General features: G+C 47.3%; 1 protein-coding gene across 1 annotated transcript in view; it reads left to right on the top strand.

The window, feature by feature from the left end:
• tnip1 (TNFAIP3 interacting protein 1) overlaps window positions 1-21,693 on the top strand; it is a 55,979-nt gene that overhangs the window by 11,297 nt on the left and 22,989 nt on the right. The window contains 2 exon segments of the mRNA XM_067995993.1: window positions 16,498-16,705; window positions 19,396-19,539. Of these exon segments, the coding sequence (XP_067852094.1) occupies window positions 16,540-16,705; window positions 19,396-19,539 (310 nt within the window). The 5' untranslated portion in view covers window positions 16,498-16,539.

The raw sequence follows: 21,693 nt of genomic DNA, 5'->3' as shown, positions 1-21,693 counted from the left end.
TTGGAGGCAGGAGGCCGTATGGTGAGACCTCCAGGGATACGTCCAACTAGAGTTGGCAGCTCCCTGGACTGGGCCTTAAGGTTGCCGGAACTGGCAGGGACTAAGATAAGGGGCAAAGTGATGGGAGAGTGACCAGTGGCACTCACTCACCGACTTGAGTTAAAAATGGCAGAACTGCCCGTGAAGCAGGACATTAGCAGCTGGGATTGAATAGCGGCATTTTTGAAAAAAAACCCCCCCCAGTATATAACATTTCATGCACGTAGTACCTTATCACGTTGATGAGATGATTCCCACTGTAAGTTACTTTGAAGTGCTGTCCCTGTGGGCCGAGGCAGCCATACTACCTCAGCAAGGTCCCATTAACAGCGGCGGGAGGAAATGACTGGGTAACTGCGAGCTATTTTCATAACAGAATCACATGCGAGTGATGTAATGGTGCACTGAGTCAAGATTTCCGCCATTGTCTTGTGTGTAAACAAATGGAAAAAAGGGGGTTTTCAGACCATGTTTTTTTTTCTGATGACAGCGACTTCCCTCTTAACCCTTCCACTGCTTTTTAAAAACTCCCAGTACCCCAAGGGATGATCTGCTCGCTTGCTCTCCTCACTGACTCCGAAACAACATAAGGGACAGGAGGAGGCCATTCGGCCCCTCGAGTCTGTTGCGCCATTCATGACCGATCTGAGCCTTTGCTCCGTATCTCTTGATACCTTCACCCAACAAGAATCTGATCAATCTCTGTCATCGTACCGCGGTAGGTGCAGCACAGGAGCAGGCCATTCGACCCATCGTACCTGTGCCGGCTCGTTGAAAGATCTATCCAATTAGTCCCACTCCCCTTCGTTCTTTCCCCTTAGCCCTGTAAATTTTTTCCCTTCAAGTATTTATCCAATGCAGTGGTGAAAATTTCAATTGACCCCCCCCCCCCTCCGGTATCCACAGCCTTTTGGGGGAGAGAGTTCCAGATTTTCCTTTGTGTGGGGAAAAAGTGCTTCCTGATTTCACTGCTGAACGGCTTGGCTCTAATTTTAGGGTTATGCCTCCTTGTTCTGGACTCCCCCCCCCCCCCCCGCCCCCCCCGCCCCCCCCCGCCCCCCCCCCGCCCCCCCCCGCCCCCCCCCCGCCCCCCCCCCCCCCAGCAGAGGAAATAGTTTCTCTCTATCTATCCTATCGCAGTCTCTTATCGTTTTAAGCATCTTTTAGATCACCTCTTAATCATCTAAATGCAAGGGAATCCGAGCCATGTTTATGGAACCTGGCTTCATAATTTATCCCTTTTTAATTCCTGGAACCTTCACAAACCAGTTAATTCAGAACTCTGTGGCTCGAGACCTTGCTCGCCATCCCACCTGTCCTTGCCAAAGTGCATCGTCTCCCCGTCTCGGTGCATCGACTTCAAGGTGCCTCGTTATTATCGTATCCCCTCAAGGTCCCATTCTGCCCCGGTGATCTTCTCTGGGGTGTCCAAATCTCCGTGCTCGCCACCATCCCCCCCCCCCCCCCCCGACTCTAGATTACTGCTCTACTCATAGAATCTTACATAACAGAAGGAGGCCATTCGGCCCGTCATGCCTGTGCCAGCTCTTTGAAAGAGCTATCCAATTAGTCCGTCCCTCCCCCCCCCCACCCTGCTCTTTTCCCCCATAGCCCTGTAAATTTTTTCCCTTCAGTTGTTTATCCAATTTCCCTTTTGAAAGTTATTATTGAATCTGCTTCCACCGCCCTTTCAGGCAGCGAATTCCAGATCAGAACAACTCGCTGCGTGAAAAAAAGATTCTCCTCATCTCCCCTTTTGGTTCTTCAGCCAATTATCTTAAATCTGTGTCCTCTGGTTACCGACCCTCCTGCCACTGGAAACAGTTGTTCCCTATCGACCCCATCACATTTTTAATGTAACCTCTTCCCTCCCATAACATAGGACTCCCTCAGTCCTGCCTTAACCCTACTCTCACCTGCACAAAACCCTCTCCTTTTATCACGACCCTCCCCTATCATTTCTTTGCCCCACTGGCTCCCTGTGCCTGACGTCAAGGCCCTTAATCTTGCTCTCAAATCCTTCCGCAGCATTCCCCTCCAGCCATATACACCCTCTAATACTCCCCCCGCCCCCTCCGCCCCACTATTGGTGACTGCTCCTCCTCCAGTTTTCCATTACCATCTGGAGTTCCCCTCCCTCCCTCCCTCCATTTCGCCAGCTCCTTTCCCACTTTCAAGTGTCTCAAAAAGAAAGTCTTGTTGACCTCCTCCATCCCCCCCCCCCCTCCCTCCCTCTCCGCCTATCTGTACCCCCCCCTCTGCACACAACCTAAACCATCCCCTTTGGCCTCCGCTCCCCCGACCTGCTCATCCCCTGCCCCCCCCCTCACCCAGCCCATTTCCCTCCTGCTCCACCCATCGTGCGCCACTCTTGTCGGGGTAAGGTATCCCTGGTCCGTACCCCCGGGTGAGGTACCTCTCCCGCTGCCCGCCTATTTTGGAACATTGCATGCACGTGGCCCTTGATAGTCAGATGCTTCTCTGATACTGAAGAGTGCTTTAGAAATGTAAATTGTTCTTAGATTATTACGTCAAACATACAAGCTTCTCGTCCAAAGATGAGCCAAACTGGCACACCATCCAATGCCAACCTGTTGAGTGCTGGTGCCATTGTATTCCTCCATCTGCCCCCCATCCTCAACGTAAGTCTTTCAGTTGCTTGGCTTTCCTGGTTATTTTTATATTTGCTTTTTTTTCCCCATTCTCGTGACGTGGGCGTCGCTGGCAAGGCCGGCATTTATTGCCCATCCCCTAGTTGCCCTGAAAAGGCGATGGGGGGGCCTTCTTAACCTGCTGGTAGTGGGTTTGATACAACTGAGTGCTTTGCTGGGCCACTTCAGAGGGCAGTTAAGAGTCAACCACCTTTTAGTGTGGGGACTGGAGTCACTTATAAGCCCAGACCGGGTAAGGACGGCAGGTTTCCTTCACTAAAGGGACATTGGTGAACAAGCTGGGGTTTTTTTTTATAGCACAATCTGACCGCCTTTTACTGATACCAACGTTTTATATCCAGATTTCTTTTTCAAACTGAATTCTCAAACGGCCCACAGTGGGATTTGAACCTGCGTTCTCTGGATTAGTCCAGCAACATAACCACAGTTCCCCACCCCGCCGCACCCTATCAGAAAGCATCAAGCACTTTCGTCCCAGGTCCAACGTGGCCAGTAAACCTTCCTCTGCATTGCCCCAATAAGGCGTCTCGATCCCGACCTCAGACTGGTCACCCTGCCCGTGTCGGTGTGAATTTCCCATTTCACGCGCTGTCTGCCTTTGGCCCCTCCCTGAGTGACACGGCCACTTGACCCTGAGTTATGGGCAGATTCGCGCTGAAGATTCCTAACCCTTCTGAAGCTCTTCTTGTGCAGGACGCTTCTGGCTGAGGTGAGGCTTTTGTCGCCTCAGTTCAGGAGTTGGGGGACTTGTCCTGCTTGCCCATTACTCCCCTGTCCTTGCCGGCCTACACTGGCTGCCCACCTCCTCATGCCTCACCCTCATCTTTAAATCCCTCAATGGCTCTGCCCCCTCTTCCGACCCTTGTACAAACCCCCCCCCCAACAAATTCCTCTAACTCCGGCTTCTTGTGAATCTCTCTTTCCTACGTCCCCATCGGCGGCCGTGCCTTCAGTCACCTGCATCCTACTTTCTGGAATTTTCTCCCTAAGCCCATTCTTCCTCTCCTCCTCCTCCTCCTCCTCCTCTCAAAACACAGCTCTCTGACCAAGGTTTTTGGCCACTCTCCCAATCTCGCTGTTTCTTGGCTCATCGTCCGATTTTCAAACACCTTCTATGAAGCGCCTTGGGGCATCTTTTAATAGTCGAGGTGTTGTATTTACGGGCAAGCTGTTGCTTTTGTTGGATTTGAACCCAGAGCCCACAGCTGAGTGCAGAGTGCCGCTCAGTTTGCTGAAAGGCTTTTGAGACTATCACTTAGAAACAATTATTTACTCTTTGTAGCAGAGAAACTTTGCGTGTACACACACACACACACACACACACACACACACACGCACTTTTGTTGCCTGAGTTTCTTTGAGAACGTCCAGGTGAAGGGTCAGAGGTCATAGTGCAGGACACCAGCAAGGTGAGAAAGAGTAGGAGGGACGGTGACATAAATGAGAGAGTATTAGGGAGGTGAAGCCACGTTTTGGTTTTAAAAGCCTTTTTGGGTGTAGGAGGAAAGGAAATGTTGGGTGATAAGTTCCACAGCCGTTGGGTGCTGGGCAAATAGTGAGTTAGAGACGGGGTCGGTGCGACAGGTCTTGATTGCAGCACACCTTGAGGGGGCAGAGTGTGTAGGGAGGGGGCAGAGTACGTAGGACGGGTGTTTGGTGCGTGGTAGGAAAGTCACGACCGTTTTATATTTATAACTAGACAGAGAGAGAGAAGAAAGATTTCAGCTGTGGCTCAGTGGGTAGCGCTTTCACCTCCTGAGTCAGAAAGTCGTGGGTTCAAGTCCCACTCCAGAGACCCGAGTACATAATCCAGGCTGACGCTTCAGTGCAGTACTGAGGGAGTGCTGCACTGTCGGAGGTACCGTCTTTCAGGTGAGATGTTAAACTGAGGCCCCCGTCTGCCCTCTCAGGTGGATGTAAAAGATCCCATGGCACTATTTTTCGAAGAAGAGCAGGGGAAGTTCTCCCTAGTGTCTTGGGCCAATATTTATCCCTCAACCAACATCACTTTTTTTTCAAAAAAAAAAACAGATTATCTGGTCATTATCACGTTGTCTGTGGGATCTTGCTGTGCTCAAATTGGCTGCCGCATTTCCTACATCACAACAGTAACTACACTTCAAAAGTACTTAATTGGACGTGAAACACTTTGGGATGCCGTGAGGTTGTGAAAGGCACTATATAAATGCAAGTTCTTTCTTTTATTTCAACTGAGAAAGAGGATGGAAAGATCAGAGATGAGAGGTTGTCAGAGGATGTGGGAACAGGGGGGTGAGTGTCAAAGAGTGAAGTTGCCTTGTTCAGTGCCCAGACCCCAGTTACAGAGGAGACCAACTAACCGTCTTCATGCGGCGTTGAGCTGAGGGTATTAAAGAGGGGGCAGAGAAGTAGAAGACTAATTGGGGATTGGAAAATACAGGTTTGAGAGAGCCCGGCCAATTAAGAAACACATCAGGTCAACAACAACAACAAGTTGCATTTAGATAGCGCCTACCACCCACGTCTTAAAGGAGGATGGCGAGGCGGAGAGGCTTAGGGAGGGAATTCCAGTGCTCTGGGCCCAGGCAGCTGAAGGCACGGCCGCCAATGGTGGAGCGAAGGAAGTGGGGGGATGTGTAAGAGGCCAGAGTTGGAGGGGCGCAGAGATCTCTGAGCTCATCCAAAACTCTGCTCCCGTATTCTAAATCGCACCAAGTCCCGTTCACCCATCACCCCCTGTGCTCGCTGACCTACATTGGATTCCCGGTCTGGCAACGCCTTGATTTTAAAATTCAATGCCTGTCTTCAAATCCCTCCATGGCCTCGCCCCTCCCTATCTCTGTAACCACCTCCAGCCCTACAACCCTCCAAGATCTCTGCGCTCCTCCAATTCTGGCCTCTTGCACAACCCTGATTTTCATCGCTCCACCATTGGCAGCCGTGCCTTCAGCTGCCTGGGCCCTAGGCTCTGGAATTCCCTCCCTAAACCTCTCCGCCTCTCTCTCCTTTTAAGATGCGCCTCAAATTCTACCTTTGACCACGCTTTTGGTCACCTGTCCTAATGTCTCCTTCCGTGGCTCGGTGTCAGATTTTATCTGATTATGCTCCTGTGAAGTGCTTTGGAACATTTTTCTACATTAAAGACACTTTATAAATGGAAGTTATTGTTGACGCAGTTTAAAAAGTCCCACGGCATCGTAATCAGACAAAAAAATTGATACTGAACCACCTAAGGAGATATTAGGACAGGTGGCCAAAAACTTGGTCAAAGAGGAAGGTTTTAAGGGAGCGCCTTAAAGGAGGAGAGAGAGGCGGAGAGGCTTAGGGAGGGAATTCCAGTGCTCAGGCTGCTGAAGGCACGGCCGCCAATGGTGGAGCAAAGGAAGTGGGGGATGTGTAAGAGGCCAGAGTTGGAGGGACACAGAGATCTCCTGAGGGTTGTAGGGCTGGAGGAGGGTACAGAGATAGGGAGGGGCCGTGGAGGGATTTGAAAACGAGGAGGAAGTCCTTTGGCAATGTGATCGGGTACAAGTAACGCACGGAAAGTGAGCGTGACAAATGGTTCGTGATGCAAGCACCAATCCAATCATTTTAGAAGATGCTGCTCTGCACTGAGGGTTGAGGCTTGGTTTCAGTTCAAGTTGCACACTGTGAACCCTGCTAGCTGACACATTTATAAACTGAGTGCAGATTACTCAATCCTAGGCTCCTTGCACAATGCAAAGCAGGTTGGTTAAAAAAGAATAGATTTCTATGATGCCTTTCACGACCTCAGGACGTCCCAAAGCTCTTTACAGCCAATGAAGCACTTTTTGAAGGGTAGTCACTGTTGTAATGTAGGAAACGCGGCAGCCAATTTACGCACAGCAAGATCCCACAAACTGCAACGTGATAATGACCAGATAACCTGTTTGTGATGTTGGTTGAGGGATAAATATTGACCAGGACACCGGGGGAGAACTCCCTTGCCCTTCTTTGAAATAGTTGGCTTGTGGGATCTTTTACGTCCAGCTGAGAGGGGCAGACCAGGCCTCGGTTTGACGTCTCATCCAAAAGACGGCACCTCCGACAGCGCAGCACTCCCTCAGTACTGGCACTGGGAGTGCCGGCCGAGATTATGGGCTCAGTTCTCTGGAGTGGGACTCGAGACTCAGATGAGAGCTCACAGTCGGCATTGCTTTATCGGGACTGCTCAGACCAGAGCTCCACCATCTAAGCAGGATATCATCGTTGGGCAAACAGATGAAGAATATTTTAGAGTCCCCCGTGCCAGCCAGCTTCTAGTATTTTTAAAGGGGCAGTCCAGTGATTAATACTGGAACGGGGTTTGTGTGGGGGGGGGGGGGCGGGGGTCGGTGGAGAATAAATTAGCTTCAGTTTCCATCCTGCCACCTTGATATCTCTTTAAAAAGGCGAGGGCTGACGTATCAGAGTACCTCGGAGGTTGTTTTGCTGAACACTGGGGTGAATTTTAGTTATGTTTCCCGTTACCTCCCGCGCTGCTTTGGTTAACCGGTCCTGAAAGGACAGCTGTGAGGGTTTGTTTCAGAAACTCGCTCTGCATTTTTTTTCGCTCTCTCTCTCTCTCTCTCTCTAGAAACTTAATCATTTAAAAACTCTCTAGAAGAAATGCTGGAACTGAGAACAAGCCCATTGGGTGTAAAACACAAACGATTGTGCTTGTGTGTTTAGTCTGCTGTTGTCATTAGAATCGTACGGCACGGGAGAGGAGGCCGTTCAGCCCGTCGTGCCTGTGCCGGCTCTTTGAAAGAGCAACCCAATTAGTCCTGCTCTTTCCCCGCAGCCCTGCAAATTTTTCCTTTTCAAGTATTTATCCAATTCCCTTTTGAAAGTTACTATTGAATCTGCTTCCACCGCCCTTTCAGGCAGCGCATTCCAGATCAGAACAACTCGCTGCGTTTTAAAAAAAAAAAAAATTCTCCTCATCTCCCCTCTGGTTCTTTTGCCAATTACCTTAAATCCATGTCCTCTGGTTACTCTTCAGTTTACTTTTTCCATACCCTTAACAATCTTGCATCCTGTTATAAAATCACCTCTCCAACACCTCTCTTTTCCAGGCTGATGAGCCCAAGTTTCTGCAGTTTTCCCTCGAGTCAGCCGTGGTTCAGTGGGCAGCGCACTCTCACCTCTGAGTCAGAAGGTTGTGGGTTCAGGTCCTGCTCCAGAGATTTGAGCGCGTAACCTCGGCCGGCGCTCCCAATGGCAGCACTGCAGGAGTGCTGCACTGTCGGAGGTGCCGTCTTTCAGATGAGGCTTTAAACCGAGGGCCCCAGGGGGGATGTAAAAGACCCCCTGGCACTATTTCGAAGAAGGGGAGTTCTCGGTGTCCTGGGGCCAATATTCATCCCTCAACCAGCATCACTAAAACAGATTATCTGGTCGTTATCACATTGCTGTTTGTGGGATCTTGCTGTGTACAAATTGGCTGCTGTGTTTTACAACAGTGACTACACTTCAGAAAGCACTTAGTTGGCTGTAAAGCACTTTGGGACATCCTGAGATCCCAAAAGGCGCTTTATAAATGCGAGTTAATCAAGTCAAAACCATGAAGGGTCTAGACAGAGCAGACAGGGAGAATCTGTTCCCATTGGCGGAAGGGTCAAGGACCAGAGGACATAGATTTAAGGCGATTGGCAAAAGAACCAAAGGTGACAGGAGGATAAACTTTTTTTTTTACACAGCGAGTGGTTAGGATCTGGAATGCACTGCCCGAGGGGCTGGTGGAGGCAGGTTCAATCACGGCCTTCAAAAGGGAACTGGATGAGTACTTGAAAGGAAAAAATTTCCAGGGCTACGGGGAAAGGGCGGGGGAGCGGGACTAGCTGGATTGTTCTTGCGTAGAGCTGGCGCGGACTCGACGGGCCGAATGGCCTCCTTCCTTGCTGTAACCTTTCTATGATCCTTCTGAGTTCTTTGTTTATTTACAGTCCTTGTCACTATGTTATGAGGAAAAACACCCAGGCGTTGGAGAGGGTGTGGTGAAGGGAAACTAAATTGACAGTTGGGATTGGGCCTTTGGGTGACCTCTGTGTTACTGCATCAGTTTTAGTTTCGTTTCACAAGTGGCCTTGATCCAAGAATGTTCAACCAGGCCTGCAGTCAGCTGGAGGGAGGGAGGGAGGGAGGGAGGGGAGAGGGCGGACTCTACGCACAGACTGTTCTCCCGTGAGCACAGAATCATAGAAAAACCATCCTGGTCCTAAGCGTAGCAACGTTCTGCAGGCTGATGTCACAAGACTTGGGTAAGGACGCACCGTAAGTCCCTGCTCTGTGGGTGAGGTTTGGTGGTGATACACGGTGAGTAAAGTACTGTTCCTCCAACTAGGCAAGAGCTAGACTCGAGCCAAATATTGCAGTTCACAGAATCATACAGCGCAGAAAGAGGCCATTCGGCCCACTGTGCCGCCTCTTTGAAAGAGCTGCCCAATTAGCCCCATTCCCCCCCCCCCTCCCCCATAGCCCTGCAGATTTTTCCTTTTCACGTATTTATCTAATTCCCTTTTGAAAGTTACTATTGAATCTGCTTCCACCTCCCTTTCAGGCAGCGCATTCCAGATCATAACCACTCGCTGCGTAAAAAAAATTCTCCTCATCTCCCCCCCTCCCCGGTTCTTTTGTAAATTACCTTAGATCTGTGCCCCCTGGTTACTGACCCTCCCGCCAGTGGAATTAGAATTCAGACAGTGTAAATGTGAATTGAGTCCAATAACAAAAGCCGAAACTACATCAGTTATGTCTTAATCTTGTACATTCCTCTACTTCATCCTTTGATTCTGGAACCCCTACCCTTTTATGCTCTCCTTCCTATGTTCCCTGCCCCTTTCTTGAAGGCGATGGCTCTTATTGGGGATATGGGCCCCATTGCTATCTTGCTCCTTCTTGGAGAGTGCGCGTTGGCAGGTTGTTTGACTGTGGGGGCATCGTAGCCGGCCCTCATACCTTTCCTTTTTTCGACGTGCGTGCAGGTGCACATGGCCATAACCTGCAGGGGGGTCAGAAGGCAGCGATCGGGGTCAGGGACCCTGGCTGCTATTCCTGAAAATGTTCCCGTCCTAGCCCAGGGACGGTGCCCGATCGCAGTACCCTACAACCACGCCCAGGTGCGACAGGCTAACTCCGCGCAATCCGGGAATTGAACCCGGGCACCTCTTGATCTGTGCGGCTCAGTGCGATACATTAAAAAGCCAACTGATATAACCACTGCCATCCATTTAAGCGGGACAAATGCCCGCGACGGGTACAAGTGAAAGGGTTAAACCACTGTTTTGGTAAGAGTCCAGGGATCTTGTCAGCAGAACAAAGCAGCTATCGCCCGTGGCCGACCTCGCCCGTGACGCGACCTCGCCCGTGCAAGTCAGAGGGAGCCACGACCAAACTGTGCGTGGTCTTGGTGAGACCGCGCCCGGAGTACGAGGGGTCGGCAACCCTCCAGGATTGTCCTGGAGTCTCCAGGAATTAACGATAAATCTCCCAGACGCTCCATACCTGGAAGAACAATCATTAAGAAAAACATGGTGTGTTTTTTTTTTCATTCCCTTTGAACGCTTCTGTTTATTAGTCGGACTGTGTGGGAGGGAGGCCATGTGACGAAACCTCCAGGAATAACGTCCAATTAGAGTTAGTTGGCAACCCTGTGAGTAATTCTAATCAAGACACAAGGGAGACATTGGAACCCTGGAGGCAAGTGCAGAGAAGAACCACAAGATCAAGGGGCTCACGGGTCGAAACAAGTGAAAGGCAAATTTAGGATTCAAATTTTTAAAAATTCGCACACAGTGATCGAGACGTGGAATGGACTCCCGGATAGAGTAGTGGGATAGACTAATTTTAAGAACCAATTGAATGCTGCGATGGTTTGGGACCTTGGGCCATTCTGGATGGAAGGATGAAGATGGGCTGAATGGCCTCCCCAACCTGTAATTACCTTGTCAAAAGCCCCAACCTCTAATTATCTTGTGACCTTGTCGAAAGCCCCAACCTGTAATTATCTTGCAAAAAGCCCACCCACGTTAAAGTTCTCGTTATGAGCTTGTTTAGGGATAATTAAAATCCAGTGTTGAACGAGAGAGGATTTGAAACTGTTTTGCATGTAACAAGTCAGCCTCTTGCAGGCTGCTAACTCCGAACCCCCCAAGGGAACGTCTCTAAATGACACATTCACACCGATACGAAAGCATTGACATGTAAAGGGAAGCCTTCAGTGACCGGTGGATGTGGATTGGTTCAAGTTTCCAAATTGCCCTCTTAACCTCTCCACCTCTCTACCTCTCTCTCCTCCTTTAAGACGCTCCTTAAAACCTACCTCTTTGACCAACCTTTTGGTCACCTGTCCTAATATCACCGTACTTGGCTTGGTGCCAAATTCTGTTTGATAGTCGCTCCTGTGAAGCGCCTTGGGACGTTTTACTACGTTAACGGCGCTATATAAATGCAAATTGTTGTTTAAGTTTCCTGTCCCTCGATCTAGTTTGGAGAGACAAAAGAAAGAAAGACCTGCAGTCTCTTTTTAATTCTTCCTTTGCGTAGGCTGGAATATGGTGGCATAGGGCAAAGCACATGACCACCCGGACCAGTGCCCTCTCCTGGCAGAAGGGTACCACTGATAAATAACCTGGTGTCAGTGTGGCTCAGTGGGTAGCACTCTCGCCTCTGAGTCAGGAGGTCGCGGGTTTCAAGCCCCACTCCAGAGACTCGAGCGCATAATCCAGGCTGACACTCCAAGCGCAGTACTGAGGGAGTGCTGCACTGGCGGAGGTGCTGTTTTTTCGGATGAGACGTTAAACCGAGGCCCCCCGTCTGCCCCTCAGGTGGGCGTAAAAGATCCCACGGCCACTCTTTCGAAGGAGAGCAGGGGAACCGTGGCCAATACTTACCCCTCAGCCAACGTCACCAAAACAGATTATTTGGTTATTATCTCATTGTTGTTTGTGGGATCTTGCTGTGCGCAAATTGGCTGCCCTGTTTCCTGCATTACAACAGTGACCACACTTCAAAAGTATTTCATTGGCTGGAAAGCGCTTTGATACGTCCTGAGGTCGTGAAAGGCGCTATATAAATGCAAGTCCTTTCTTTCTTGCTCATAGATGGCTGGGTGTGAGCAGTGGGATCCTCTCCTGAGATCGGGCCTGAGGCAAGTTGTTGTGGCAGAGCAGAGAGAGCTCCAGCCTGCGTCTGTGTACAGGGATCTGTAAATCAGGCCTAACTAATCGGCTTGCTTATATGCAGAGTTGGTTTAAATGCCTTTTGTGTATGGCAACTGTACTGTTCAGACGAGCAATTGGAGACAGTTGGTTTAATTTAGCCCGACTCTGCTCCTTGGGCAGGGCTCCATGGGTTGGAAATTCAGGACTGCAACCCTAGCTCTGTTACTGCTTTCGAGGTTCCACCCAAAATTACTGGCGGTGACACCTCCCCCCTTTTGGCAGCCCTTCCCCCCCCCCCCCCCCCAATTGGCTCATGGTGACACCATGGTAGTCCCAGAATTGGTGGCAATGGTGTGAGGTAAACAGGAAGTGTCCTGGAGTCTGGAGACTGGCTGCATTTGCCCAGTCACTCCCGTTACAGATGGTGGCACGGTATAAACATACTTGTTGAACAGGCTGGGCTGGAATTTCACATCTGTCTCTCTCTCTCTGTCTCTCTCTCTCTGTCTCTCTCTCTCTGTCTGTCTTTGTGTCTCTCTTTCTCTCTCTCTCTTTCTCTCTCTCTTTCTCTCTCTCTCTCTCTCTCTCCGTCTCCGTCTCTCTCTCTCTCTGTTTTATTTTGGGAAACCAAGACCAGGAAGATGATTTTTTTTTTCCCCCTCCTCTTTCTTTGAATTCCTGACCCTCCACGAACGTTTGGGCATGTTATCTATTCCAGGCTCGGTTCCCCCCCGGTGCAGATCACAGTGTTCGTTCTCGAGCTGTGCATTTGGGGGGTTTTCCAGGCTCTGCGTGGGAGGTGCTGAAGGTCGTGCCAAGGTCCATCTTAAACTGCAGCTGTACATTTCGACAGACTACTGTGGCACTGGGTGTTGCCAGTTGTCTTGCGTAGTGTTAAAATAGCATCTCGAGGGGTGCGAGAGAATGTAGACCATAAGGGCGGTCGGCTTTGCTCTCTGCGGCCCAGTCCCTGCATGCTCGGTAAGTGGAAGAGCAGAACGTAAATTTCAGGTCAAAAAAACATCGGTTGCGGTTTGAATGAAATGGTAGTGTTTAACAAATGGATTCCATTCGCCGCACCAGAATTACTGATCCTCTTCACTGTACATTACACAGGGATCTGCTCCCTGCTCCTGGAGCGAGGATCACTCCTGCGTGGCAAAATGGAGGGGTTGCAACGGTGGATTGCGATGGGATTGTTTTTCAGAAGGCCCCTGGTGGAGGAGACTGATGCAATGGACTCGTGTTACAAGCAGTCAGTGCAGCAGTTTTGTTTTCACATTGAGAAGCCCAGCTGCAGGGGCCCAAGGCCAAGGCCCAGAGAGCCTGAGTAGAGTAGGAGGGATGATGAGATAAAATCAGTACTCAGTGGGAAGCTTTAAAGGCCGGTGGGTTGTAGGATGATGGGCAGACTGAAGGAGGTTACAGGATCCTGGGGCAATAAGAGTAGGACACGGTGCAGTGAGACTCGATCGTACACGGTGAGGACGCTGGGAGTGGGAGTGGGAGTGGGAGTGGGAGTGGGAGTGGGAGTGGGAGTGGGAGTGGGAGTGGGAGTGGGAGTGGGAGTGGGAGTGGGACGTTCAGATGTGCAATGACCATTGATAAAACAGACGAGACAAAGGTTGGCTCCGTTTCAATGAAAGACAGACTTTCATTTCTATAGCGACTTTCATGACCTCCGGATGTCCCAGAGTGCTTTACAGCCAATGAGATACTTTTGAAGTGTAGTCGCTGCTGTAATGCAGGAAATGCAGCAGGCAATTTGTGCACAGCAAGATCCCACAAACAGCAGTGTGATAATGTCCAGATAATCTGTCTTTTTTTAGTGATGTTGGTTGAGGGATAAATATTGGCCCCAGGACACCGGGGAGAACTCCCCCTGCTCTTCTTCGAAATAATGGCCGTGGGATCTTTTACATCCACCTGAGAGGGCAGACAGGGGGCCTCGTATCAGGGTTCCCGATTTGGGGGTACTCCGCCCTAAGGTTCCACTTTCAGTGATTTGGTTGGGCAGTCCCGATCGGGTATAACACGGGTTTATTTGCAACAGTAGCAGAATCAATAACACACACAGTATTTAAGCGACAATTGATAGAATCAAGGTGGATATTACTTGGCCCGAGTCTCTGGTCAGCAGCTCAGCAAGATCTTGTTCGAATCTACTGCTGTGTTCTGTTCTAGTTGGCCATTTGTTTATATCCTACCCTATGGCTCGAACGAGGTTAGAGCTCCCTGAGGTCATCTGCCATTTAATTAAGGTACTTTACATGCGCTCTTGCATCAGCCAAAACTTGCCGCACACAGGCTGATTGCCTTTGCTCTGTCTAGCAGTTAACAATGTTAAGGCTCCCTGAGGCATTCTGTCATTTAAAGAGATTATCGTACACTTGGTTTGATGCCTCGTCCGAGAGACGGCACCCCCGACAGTGAAGCGCTCCCTCAGTACTGCACCGGGAGCGTCAGCCTGAATTTTGTGGTCGAGTCTCAGGAGTGGGACTTCAGAGTCCGAGGCGAGAGTGCTAACCGCTGACCCGTGGCTGACTCCATAAGCGCACTGAATGGAAGCTTGTGAAGATAAGGTCAGTTGAAGTGGTGTGGATCGGCTGTAGTTGGGAATGTGAATCGGGACCATTTCATTAGTGGAATGCGACTGGTACATTGTAACACAGACTGGCATCCTGATGTGTTAGCTTCGTAACTGCTGAAGACTAGACGTAGCTCGAGCGGAGTAGAAACACACATGTTGGGAGTTGCAGGGTGGAAAGATTATAGACTTGGGTTTAAGCCCTCAGTTGGCATCAGTTCTCCTGCGTGACTTTGTTCTGGGACTTGTCTGCGGTTCCCTTGTGTTTGACTCCCGTGTACAGTAGGTGGTGACTGTGTCACTGATGGTGACTCATGAGTTTCAATGAGCGTGAGATTACCTCATTTTTTTGTGCAGCGGTACGTTAATTACTGGCTGGTGGGGCGGAGGAATCAGAGTGTGGGAAACTCTTACGAGAGCAGCCAGCTCTCCGATTGATTAATGTTTCCAAGAGTCAGCTTCAGACTGGAGGGGCGTGAGTGAGTGAGTGAGCGAGTGAGTATATAATCCCTCAGTAGCTGCACTGGGAACGTCCGCCTAGATTTTGTGCTCTAGTCTCTGGACCTTCTGACTCAGAGGTGAGGGTGCTACCCACTGAGCCACAGCTGACACTTACAAAGGACCTTGACAAATGCAAAAGGACTAGGATCATAGCCTGGCTCTGGAGAAGCAGAGTCCTTTGTTTTGATGCCAGTTACTAACAGCCCAGGTATCATCATGAAGTTGGGTCTATCTGTGTTGCATTAGGGAAAAAATACATTTCAAAACCACCTTCTAAATATGTGTTATTACACAGTATTTACAGCATAAAAACAGGCCATTCGGCCCAAAAGGTGTGTTCTGGTGTTTATGCTCCGCACGAGCCTCCTCCCACTCCTCTTCATCTCACCCTATCAACGTCTCCTTCTATTCCTCTCCCCCTCATGTACTTACCTAGTTTCCCCTTAAATGTATCTATGCCATTCGCCTCAACCACTCCTTGTGGGAGCGAGTTCCACATTCTCACCACTCTCTGGGTAAAGAAGTTTCTCCTAAATTCCCGATTGGATTTATTAGTGACTATCTTATATTTATGGCCCCCTAGTTTTGGACTTCCCCACAAGTGGAAACATCGTCTCTACAGAAAATGGGACAGTCACAGTAGCATAACCGTTAAAACATAATTGGATTTTTTTTGTTTTCTGATTTGGTGGCTGCTTTTTTTTCCCCCCCCCCCTCCTTCCCCATAGCCCAGGGGCACTGGGGGTGATTCATAGAATCCCGACTGTCTCTGACAGGATTCAGCTGCCTGGACATAGATCGGGGCGGGAACCTGCGATGTTCCTGTTCAGCTCGCTGGGTTGCGGAGGGTGGTTTTGATGTCCGTGTGAGAGGGTGGGGAGTTGGATGGGGTACAGTGTGTGTGTGTGAGAGGGTGGGGAGTTGGATGGGGTACAGTGTCCGTGTGAGAGGGTGGGGAGTTGGATGGGGTACAGTGTGTGTGTGAGAGGGTGGGGAGTTGGATGGGTTACAGTGTCTGTGTGAGAGGGTGGGGAGTTGGATGGGGTACAGTGTGTGTGTGAGAGGGTGGGGAGTTGGATGGGGTACAGTGTGTGTGTGAGGGTGGGGAGTTGGATGGGGTACAGTGTGTGTGTGAGAGAGTGGGGAGTTGGATGGGGTACAGTGTGTGTGTGAGAGGGTGGGGAGTTGGATGGGGTACAGTGTGTGTGTGAGAGAGTGGGGAGTTGGATGGGGTACAGTGTGTGTGTGTGAGGGTGGGGAGTTGGATGGGGTACAGTGTGTGTGAGGGTGGGGAGTTGGATGGGGTACAGTGTGTGTGAGGGTGGGGAGTTGGATGGGGTACAGTGTCTGTGTGAGAGGGTGGGGAGTTGGATGGGGTACAGTGTGTGTGAGGGTGGGGAGTTGGATGGGGTACAGTGTCAGACAGCAGGGTTGGTGAGGTGGTTTCGAAGCCAGAACTGAGAGAAGGACAACCTATTAAATGATGAGCTTTTTTTGCACCCTGACTAGTTGCTAAAGCTGAGAGCTGACTGGTTCCTTTTCCTTTTGATTACAGTGATGCGGGAGGCACTCAGTAAATGAAGAACACAGAGTAACAATGGAAGGAAGAGCTCCATATCGGATCTACGACCCTGGTGGGAGTGAAGGCACTTTACTGAGGAGGGATGTCGGGAGTGACCTCGAGCCAAAGCAGGCATCGTATCAGCAACTAGTGGCAGAGAACAGAGTCTTGAAGGAACGCATGAAAGGCTTGAAAAGCTTAGGTAACAAAACTCTGGATAATTGAACCGGTTCTCGTGATAATTTGTCACAACTTAGTGACATCGAGACCCACAGTTGCCTCTTGATTTGGACCAGCTTTTCCCCTGAGTGATCCAGCTCCAGCGACACTTGCTGTCCGGGTGCAGGCAGTGAGGGGCAGGACGCTGCCTCTGCAGTTGAATAGCCTGCTAGTACTGCCAGGGCCCAGACATGATTGATTTTAAAAAAGTTTGTCCGAACACCCATCGCCCCCCCCTGAAACTCCTAGGATTTTTTTTCTCTCGAACGATCGTGCCATAAATCATCACCTGAAAGAAGCACTGAAACAGGGGAGGTTCCTCCAGAGCTGGTCTGTCCCACGGTTCGACCGGTCAAAACCCATTAATTGGGCCGGTGCTTCTAAATGTTCATCGTCCTGTTGAAGTGAATGGTAAAGAACGAACGAACTTGCATTCACACAGCGCCTTTCACCACCCCAGGTTGTCCCAAAGCGTCTTACGACCAACGAGGTACTTGTTCAAGTGTAGTCACTGCTGTAGGGAAACGCAGCAGCCAATTTGTGCACAGCAAGCTCCCACAAACAGCACTGTGATAATGTCCAGATGATCTGTTTTTGATGATGTTGGTTGAGGGATAAATATTGGCCCGGACACCGGGGAGGACTCCCCCTCCCGCTCGTCTTCGAAATAGTGCCCATGGGATCTTTTGCGTCTACCTGAGAGGGCAGACGGGGCCTCGATTTAACGTCTGATCCGAAAAGACAGCACCCCCGACAGTCTAGCCAAGTTATTGATAGACTAGCGACACATAACCAGCACTAGGACTTGGTGTTTTAGAGATTTTGTCCGACATGACTGTGTTTTATTTGCTTTATTTGAATTGTTAGATTAATGATGTTGAAGAAGTTCTGTTTTTGAAGTAGTTTTTGTTTGGTTTGGGCAAGCTCGTATCTGAACACTGGAAAAAAAAGAACCCTGCCCTACGCCATTGATTGGGGAAGCTGACGGGATGGTGAACTAATGCAAAGCAGTTTTAAAAATGATATTGGAAGGAGGACATGGTTCTAATTACTGCATCTATGACATGAGTGTCGTTTATATAGAGCGTATTGTTGAATAGAAATTACAACACAAACCAGCCATCAAGTTCATGTTATCCTCCACAGGAGCAGTAGTCCTAATCGCATGTGGCCTGCCCTGTTCCCCTATCCCTTTATTTCCCCCTTTCCTTCGATCTCCCATCTAATCTGGTCTTAAATGTTGACATGGTCTCCGCTTCAGTCACCTGAGCCTGGTAGTGCATTCCGCAGCCTCCCGACCCTCTGTGCAAAAAATGTTTCTCCTGCTCTCGTCGTAATATTAAACACCTCTAACAAATCACCCCTTAATCTCCCCTTTTCTGTTGAAGACAGTTTCAGTTTTTCAAGTCTTCATATTTGTGTTTCATCATACCAGGCAGGATTCTAGTAAATCTGTGCTGTTCCCTCTCGAGCATCAACATCCTCCCTATAACATGGAGCCCAACAGTACTCAAACATTGGTCTTATTGATTCATTATTCTCAACTCTTTTTTATAATTCATTCTCGGGATGTGGGCGTCGCTGGCGAGGCCGGCATTTATTGACCATCCCTAATTGCCCCTTGAGAAGGTGGCGGTGAGCCGCCTTCTTGAACCGCTGCAGTCCGTGTGGTGAAGGTTCTCCCACAGTGCTGTTAGGAAGGGAGTTCCAGGATTTTGACCCAGCGACGATGAAGGAACGGCGATATATTTCCCAAGTCGGGATGGTGTGTGACTTGGAGGTGGTGGTGTTCCCAAGCGCCTGCTGCCCTTGTCCTTCCGGTTGGTGGAGGTCATGGGATTGGGAGGTTCTACACCTTATGGCTCCAAGGCCCAGTATCCCATTAGCTTTTCAATGGCCTGATCCACTTGAGGGGCTGATTTTAATGGAAGGTCAATTCCACGGCATTGATCCCTCGATTATTACACCAGCCAGACTGCGACCCGAACACCGCTAACTCTCAAAATGTAACTTCTGAATTTTGTTTCTCCGCCAACTAACCATGGCGTCACGGGGTCTGATGATGGCGGTTTGAAGACCCCGCCCCCTCGTCAGCCAGGCGTGCGGTCGGTCGGCCGGCCAGCGGAGGTCCGATTGGACGTGGTGGGAGTGCTCGTGTCGCCTCGTTGCGCTGCTAAAGTTGCAGCGCAGTAACATTCCCTAATAAATTAACTCATAAATCCAATCGGGAATTCAGGAGAAACTTCTTTACCCAGAGAGTGGTGAGAATGTGGAACTCGCTACCGCAAGGAGTAGTTGAGGTGAATAGTATAGATTCATTTAAAGGGAAGCTAGATAAACACATGAGGGAGAACGGAATAGAAGGATATGATGATAGGGTGAGATGAAGTAGGGAGGGAGGAGGCTCGTGTGGAGCATAAACACCAGCATGGACCAGTTGGGCCGAATGGCCTGTTTCTGTGCTGTACATTCTATGTAAGTGTGTGCAGAATGTACATGGGCTGTGAAAGGAGATTAAATGGGTGGGGTAGAGTCTATGATAGGGTAGAGTGTACACGTGCTGTGGAAGGAATGTGGTTGATGGGCCGAATGGCTTTTCCTATCTCATTGTGCTCTCCTGCTTTAAACTCTTGTAGCTGGACTTGATTTTTGTGTCATGATTATCTGTACAAGGTAACCTGCTGGAGGAGTCACAGACTGAAGCCTCGAAACTCCGACAGAAGGTTGAAGAGCTAGTCCGCAAGGAAGTTCTGAATTCCACAATAAGTCTGGTACCTCAGGAGATGAAAGACCCAGCACTGACCAGTGATGTACAAGGTATGTGTCAAAGGGCCGCATTCCCCACCGTGTGAAAGGCAACTCCTTTCCAAATACAGTGGGATTGTACGTCATTTCCTCGGGATACGTGTGTCGGTCCTTGTCCTCCTGTGATTCGGATGCTGGATTTACGAAATATGTTGTGACCCGAGGTTTTAACGATTGCTCTTTTTTTTTTTTACTTGCCGTAATCTGCATCCCCCCGCCACCATTTAAAGACGAGAGATTATGCTAATATATTCGCACGCAATTACTTTGCCCTGGATTTTATTGGAGGCACTGACCCGTTGATTTGAATGAATGTTTGGTCCTGAAGGAGCCCGTCGTTCTCCCAGAGTGAGCTCCTCTCCTGTCTCTTCTATTGGTTGGGAGAATGATACCTGTCACACTGCGGGGAGGGGAATGGGCAAAATAATCAACATACAGGATAATATATAGAATAATCAATATACAGGGTAATATATAGAATAATAAATATACAGGATAATATATAGAATAATAAATATACAGGGTAATATATAGAATAATAAATATACAGGATAATATATAGAATAATCAACATACAGGATAATATATAGAATAATCAACATACAGGATAATATATAGAATAATAAATATACAGGGTAATATATAGAATAATCAACATACAGGATAATATATAGAATAATAAATATACAGGGTAATATATAGAATAATAAATATACAGGGTAATATATAGAATAATCAACATACAGGATAATATATAGAATAATAAATATACAGGGTAATATATAGAATAATAAATATACAGGGTAATATATAGAATAATAAATATACAGGGTAATATATAGAATAATAAATATACAGGGTAATATATAGAATAATCAACATACAGGGTAATATATAGAATAATAAATATACAGGATAATATATAGAATAATAAATATACAGGGTAATATATAGAATAATAAATATACAGGGTAATATATAGAATAATCAACATACAGGATAATATATAGAATAATCAACATACAGGATAATATATAGAATAATCAATATACAGGATAATATATAGAATAATAAATATACAGGATAATATATAGAATAATCAACATACAGGATAATATATAGAATAATCAACATACAGGATAATATATAGAATAATAAATATACAGGATAATATATAGAATAATAAATATACAGGATAATATATAGAATAATAAACATACAGGGTAATATATAGAATAATCAATATACAGGATAATATATAGAATAATAAATATACAGGATAATATATAGAATAATCAATATACAGGGTAATATATAGAATAATCAACATACAGGATAATATATAGAATAATAAATATACAGGATAATATATAGAATAATAAATATACAGGATAATATATAGAATAATAAATATACAGGATAATATATAGAATAATAAATATACAGGGTAATATATAGAATAATAAATATACAGGGTAATATATAGAATAATAAATATACAGGGTAATATATAGAATAATCAACATACAGGATAATATATAGAATAATAAATATACAGGATAATATATAGAATAATAAATATACAGGGTAATATATAGAATAATAAATATACAGGGTAATATATAGAATAATAAATATACAGGGTAATATATAGAATAATAAATATACAGGGTAATATATAGAATAATAAATATACAGGGTAATATATAGAATAATAAATATACAGGGTAATATATAGAATAATAAACATACAGGGTAATATATAGAATAATAAATATACAGGGTAATATATAGAATAATAAATATACAGGGTAATATATAGAATAATAAATATACAGGATAACATATAGAATAATCAACATACAGGGTAATATATAGAATAATAAATATACAGGGTAATATATAGAATAATAAATATACAGGATAATATATAGAATAATAAACATACAGGATAACATATAGAATAATCAACATACAGGGTAATATATAGAATAATAAATATACAGGGTAATATATAGAATAATCAACATACAGGATAACATAGAATAATCAACGTACATGATAACACATAGAATTATATACATACAGGATAACACATAGAATGATACATATACAGGATAATATATGGAATGATACACATACAGGATAACATATAGAATGATACAC

Source organism: Heptranchias perlo, chromosome 14 (assembly GCF_035084215.1).
Source record: "Heptranchias perlo isolate sHepPer1 chromosome 14, sHepPer1.hap1, whole genome shotgun sequence".
Taxonomy (NCBI): Eukaryota; Metazoa; Chordata; class Chondrichthyes; order Hexanchiformes; family Hexanchidae; genus Heptranchias; species Heptranchias perlo.
This window is presented reverse-complemented; position numbering and strand designations above follow the sequence as displayed.